At 42.9% G+C, this 6,308-nt stretch overlaps 1 protein-coding gene across 1 annotated transcript; it reads right to left on the reverse strand.

The window, feature by feature from the left end:
- Nucleotides 1-275: 275 nt before the first annotated feature.
- Nucleotides 276-5,737, reverse strand: LOC143825213 (vomeronasal type-2 receptor 26-like). Its single transcript, XM_077313236.1, has 4 exons — nucleotides 4,916-5,737; nucleotides 2,858-3,085; nucleotides 2,421-2,547; nucleotides 276-1,177 (listed from the first exon to the last, which is right to left on the reverse strand). Exons 1-4 carry the CDS (start codon nucleotides 5,735-5,737, stop codon nucleotides 276-278), a joined length of 2,079 nt encoding a protein of 692 aa, XP_077169351.1.
- Nucleotides 5,738-6,308: the final 571 nt, after the last annotated feature.

The following is a 6,308-nucleotide window of genomic DNA, read 5'->3' on the forward strand; positions in this document are numbered from 1 at the left end:
TATACTTGTCATCTCTTGGATTGATTTCATACTGTGCTAAAGTACTTAGTTGCAGGGATCTTTGTGAGTAGAGGGGTGTATTGAGGGTTATGAAATAAACCAGACTTTTATAAAATCAATGAAGTTTATTAGCTACTTAAAGATAAATTGCAAAGTAAAACTAATCTAATTAATGAATGTCAGGAAACGATTCATTATGTGCAAAACATGAAAATTTTCCATTTGAATGCAGTACAGATACAACGAGTGAACACATGGATGACTGATTAAAGTATTTAAGACCTATTCCTTATCAGCTGCTCTCTTTTGTTCAGTTCAGGCCTCAGGAGAATGATATAGCACTTTGGGAAAAAGATGCAGCCTAGTAGGCCACCACTGGAAGCTAAGATGGAGAAGATCTCCACGGCTACCATGTCCTTTCCTTTAGTGCTCAGGTAGGTTGGAACAAAGGACAGCCACACACTACAAAAAACCAACATGCTGAAGGTGATGAATTTGGCTTCATTGAAGCTGTCAGGCAAATTCCTGGCAAGGAAAGCCACAATGAAGCAGAAGGTAGCTAGAAATCCGATGTAACCCAAGACACAGTAAAACATGGTGACTGACCCTTCATTGCATTGCACAATGATTGCTGTACTCATTGAAAGCATGTCCGTATCTGGGAAGGGAGGAGAAGTAGCAAGCCAAATGGTACAAATGCTAACTTGAACAAAGGAACAAGAAATAACAATATAATATGCCAAATGTTTCCCCACCCATTTTCGAAAAAGGCTTCCTGGCTTGGAGGCCATAAATGCCACAATAACGGTCACTGTTTTTGCCAGGACAGAAGAAACAGCAACAGAGAAGATGATGCCAAATGTCATCTGTCGGAGCAGGCAAGTCACCTTGTTAGGCTGCCCAATGAAGAACAAAGAGCAGAGGAAGCAAAGGAGGAGAGAGATGAGCAGAATGTAGGTCAAGGTCCGGTTGTTGGCTTTAACAATCGGGGTGTCCTGGTGCTTTAGGAAGGCCAGAAGCACCAGAGCTGTTATCAGAGAGAAGGAAAGAGCTAAAGAGGCCAAAATAATGCTCATAGGCTCAGAGAATGACAGAACATTTAGAATCTTTGGAAGGCAATGGTCTTGTCCTTGGTTTGGATAATGACCTTTAAAGCAGGTGATGCAATAATCCATGTCTGAAATGAGAAGATATATTGCTCAGATATTTTTTATCATACTTGGTCACGTTTGGTGGAGTGGTAGGTTACAAATTTAAGGAAGGGAGGGAGGGAAGAAGGAACTACCTAAAATTGTATGATCCACAGAACAACAAATAGTATTGTAACACCCCTATGGAGATTTCTGGTCTGCCCTCAGTTGAACTACCATGTGCAGTTCTGGTCACCATATTTCAAAAAGGATATCACCAAGCTGGGGAAAGTACAGAAGACTGCACCCAAGGTAAGCAAGGAGTTTGGATTTCTCCAAAGGAGGAACAGCTCTAGGCCTTTTCTTAATCTAGGCATTTTCAGTTGACAAAAGAGATGTCTGAAGGGACAGACATGATAGAGGGTTAGAAAGCATGAACTGAATAACTTTGTCTCCCTGTTTGGTGTAGTGGTTAGGTGTAGTAGGCCAGTTTGGTTTAGTGGTTAGGAGTGCGGATTTCTAATCTGGCGAGTTGGGTTCGATTCTGCACTCCCCCACATGCAGCCAGCTGGGTGACCTTGGGCTTGCAACGGCACTGATAAAACTGTTCTGACAGAGCAGTGATATCAGAGCTCTCTCAGCCTCACCTACCTCACAGGGTGTCTTTTGTGGGGAGAGGAAAGGAAAGGCAACTATAAGCCTCTTTGAGCACCCTTCGGGTAGAGAAAAGTGGCATATACGAACCAACACTTCTTCTTCTTCTTTGTCTAAAATTCAAGGGTCTTTCAGAAAACTGATGGGCAGCAGATACAGCAGGTCAAAAGAAGATATGTCTTTATACACCACGTAATTAACAAAATGGAATTTGCTGCCTTTTGAAATAGAGGTGGCCAGAGACATCGGCAGCTGTAAAAGGGAATTGGACAGATGCATGAAGGATAGCCTATCACTGGCTACTAAACATGCTGACTAACATCCACAGGCAGCAAACTCCTGATCACCAAGGCTAGGAGGCAACTTTAGAGGAAGGATCTGCCCATATACCCTTTTAGTGGTAATTCAGATTAACTGGTTGGCTACTATTGAGAAAGGATGCTGGATATGATGGACGAATAGACAAAACCATTAGGTCAGATCAATTATTTCTGTTTTTACTGCATAATGGGGCGAAAACAAGTTTATTTAAAAAGTATGTTTTCTCCAAGTAAAAATCTTGAAATTCCTGCCCAACAGCTGATCAAACTTTTGGGGATCTTTAACAGGAGCACTCGTTATATGAACATCTCCTACCCTCTTTGTCTGACATTTTCCCTTCCGGACACTGTTCACAATCGTAGCAGCAGAATTTCTCCCCTTCCTTCTTCTTCCTGCTATAGCCAGGCTTGCACTTATCATTACACCGAGAGAAAGGAGGCACCTGTCCTTGAAGAAAGCAAAAAGATAGAACTGAGAAGCCATTTTGCTTTGGAATTAAGTCACTTCAGTAATGGAGGTGATATCGGAGATCTCAAAGATGGTTCATTCTCCAAAGCAAGATAGAATCAACGATGGTTCTTTTGAGAGGCAATGAGATGTTTTCACACCAGTGGAAGGTGTCTGTTCCTTTTATTCCTGCCCTCTGACAGCAAATTTCATGGATAAAACATCTATGGAGACTGTTTGATCCCCCTTAAACCATCTGCCTACCCATTTCTATTTGTTTGAGAGACACTAAGTTAACTTCTCACATGTGAAAGGTGTTTGTTCCATTGAATCCTGTCCTCGTGGATGATGACTCTTTCGCTCAGAGGAACATGAGGATCCAGTCTCCCGATCTTGACTCTGACGTAAGACTTATTTGGAAAAGTGACCAAGTTGGTAATATCAAATCCACCTTTCATTTCTCCTTGTTCATCAAAGGCCACTTTGCCTCCAGCACTGTTGTTGAAAGCAGTTCTCTGAAGAAGGGTGTGGAGCTTGGGGGAAAGAGAAAGAGCATTAAGTAGGATGGTATTCAATGGCATGGATTGGAGTGTGCTCGCCAATGCCGTTCAGTTTCCAAGAGATTTTTCGATTCCTTTCCTCTAGGAGCTACTCCTAGTCTTAATACTTGTTGTAACAGTGGTCCGATTCAATAGAATTTTTCTGCATAAGTCTTCAAAGAGGTAATAAGATGTGGTATTAAAGGAGAATATGAGCCTCCTGTGGCACAGGGTGGTAAGGCAGCATACATACAGTCTGAAGCTCTGCCCCTGAGGCAGGGAGTTCAATCCCAGCAGCCGGCTCAAGGTTGACTCAGCCTTCCATCCTTCAGAGGTCAGTAAAATGAGTACCGAGTATGCTGCTGAGGGGTAAATTGTAATGACTGGGGAAGGCACTGGCAAACAACCCCATATTGAGTCTGCCATGAAATGCTAGAGGGTGTCACTCCAAAGGTCAGACATGACCTTGTGCTTGCACAGGGGATACCTTTATTAAAACACAGGTAAAGGCCACAATTCTATAGGATTATCTCTGGCTTTGGGAATATTCCTAGAGCATCATGCTAAGGCGAAAAGCTCAACATTAGGTTTTCACACAGTACTCATTTTGCATGGTTAGTGCTCCTTTGCAAAATCCTGATATTTGTCAGCTATAAGGACAGAACAAAGATCTCTTGAAAAGTTATTAAAACTCTTAACTCATTTTTCCCCTTGAGGGATTGAGCCATTCTCTTTTCTCTACTCAGACAACATTTCGCTGAAACCATGAAGGGAAAAGTCTGCAAAACCTGGAACAATGTGAAGGGTGATTTCTAAAGGCCTGCAGCTTCAAAAATTGATAGCCAGATCTAAATTTCCATCATTTAGGATATGTAACTGTTATGGATATATTGTTTTATCAGATTTTCTTTTGACTTTGTTCAGTATCTTGTGTTTTCAAATGCTGTGTTCCTTTCCAGTTCTTTAATAAATGGTATTTCATTGAATAATATTTCATTGACCCTCTTGTGGCACAGAGTGGTAAGGCAGCAGACATGCAGTCTGAAGCTCTGCCCATGAGGCTGGGTGTTCAATCCCAGCAGCCGGCTCAAGGTTGACTCAGCCTTCCATCCTTCCGAGGTCGGAAAAATGAATACCCAGCTTGCTGGGGGGTAAACGGTAATGACTGGGGAAGGCACTGGCAAACCACCCCGTATTCAGTCTGCCATGAAAATGCTAGAGGGCGTCACCCCAAGGGTCAGACATGACCCGGTGCTTGCACCGGGGATAGCTTTACTATTTCATTGAAAAGTCAGTCATTTTGGTTTGTACGAACCACATTAAAGCCCCTGTTCGACTCAGGTATACCAAAAGAGAGGAAGGGAGGGGTAACAGCTACCCTACTTTCCAGTATAACCAAAGAACTAAGCCTAGAAGGGAAATGTGGTAGTCAGGTCACCATTCAAGTTCATCGGAAGAGAATGCCCTTTATTGTTATGACTTAAGGATTGCAACAAAATCCAGAGAATGGGGAAATTCAGGAGTAGAGGGAGTCAGAAGCCTCACTGGGCAGGAGAACCATGACAGCTAAGTGACTTCCGGACTTTCTGGTGGGCAGGAAAAAAGATTAAAATGTCCCATTCTCTCACTCTAACCACGATATTAAACCCTAAGCATGACAGGGGATTGTTTTCCTCCAAGTGAAGAATAATTACCTTCCAAAGGGGCACCTTCAGAGAAGCCAAGCTGCCTCCATTATCCACTGCTGCTACATTATCCACTTACCAAAATCCCAAATTCTACACATGGCAGGAGTCTGCTTTATGCCATCTTAAAAGTTATTACCTTCCATGGTTGCACATTCAGAGAATCCTGGTTGTCTCCATTATCCACTGCTCTGTGCTTGGCTCTAGATGAGTCCAAGATGTGTAGGGCGTGTGCAAGGGCATAGACAGCATTGTATATTCTGTAGCTAGGGTCGGTCATGCTCATTTCAAAAAAAGGTGCTGGAACAGTTTCCAGTCTCTCCTGTTCAGTGCATGTTACAACTGACCTGATTGGGTTTAGAGAACCTGGCAGCGCACAATCGAACACATTCTCCCAGAAGTCCTTGATAAAACCATCTCCCTTTGCCCAAGTAGGTTTTAAAAGCTGAAGGAATTCATGGAAGCCTGGGATGTCCTTTGAAGGAATGGAGAAGGAAAGAGCCCCATGGAATAGTTCTATATCAAATGCCTTTTGAAAAGAATTAAATACAAAATCCACGTGGGCTCCCGTAATCCACACCTTTCCAACAGAGGTTCTCTCCACGAATTCGGTATCTGTTAGATCTCCTATTATGGTGGGCAAAATGATAATGCTAGCTAGAGAAAGAAATGTCCCAGCTTCTCCATATACAACAATTGCATTGGCCTTGGTGTTCGGGAGATTTGTGTTACTACCGTCAATAAACTTGATCAGAAGATCTATGTTCTCCAACTCCAAATGTTTTGGAGCCTTTTCTGTGAAGGCTGCACAGATTCCATTGCTGGATAGGATTGGCTCAAATGTCTGCAAGAAATGTTCTCCCCTTTCATCATCCATAGTGATGAGGCCAACCCATTTCCACCTGAAATGCAGAAGTAACTGGACAATTCCCTCGTACTGAAGAGCTTCCTTAGGGAACATGCAGTAAAAGGAAGGGCGACTCATTGGGCCATCCACATCTGATTCAAAGGAGCCATAGGACAACTAAGAAGGGGAGAAGGAAATCATGTTACAAAAGGAAAATAGGAATACTATATTGTATTTTTCACCAAAATACCCTATATACTTGCGTATAAGCCTCGTTTTTCAGCATCTTTTTTTACACTGAAAGAGCCCTCCTTGGTTTATACGCGGGGATAGATTGAAATAGAAGCCTGCTCAAGCCAGCCAATTGTTGCTCTGGCAGCTTGTAGGACATCAACGGTTTGACTGAGGGACTCTGATCTTTTTTTCCCTTTTGCCTTCACTTCTTCCTCTGCTTAATCACTTCTTCCAAATTATTCTTTTGGTTTCTGTGAATGAAAAGCGGGGTACAAAACCCAGCAGCTATTCATGCTCTTGACTTTTCTGTATTTGTTGGGGGGGAGGCTGGATGGGAGAGCCTGTGATGATGGAGCATTTCCCACCCTCGGCTTCTGTGCGAGTCAAGCAGTTTGGGAGCCTCGGCTTATATGCAGGTCGGCTTATATGCAAATATATACAGTATATCGGA

This window comes from Paroedura picta, chromosome 16 (assembly GCF_049243985.1).
Source record: "Paroedura picta isolate Pp20150507F chromosome 16, Ppicta_v3.0, whole genome shotgun sequence".
Lineage (NCBI taxonomy): Eukaryota > Metazoa > Chordata > Lepidosauria > Squamata > Gekkonidae > Paroedura > Paroedura picta.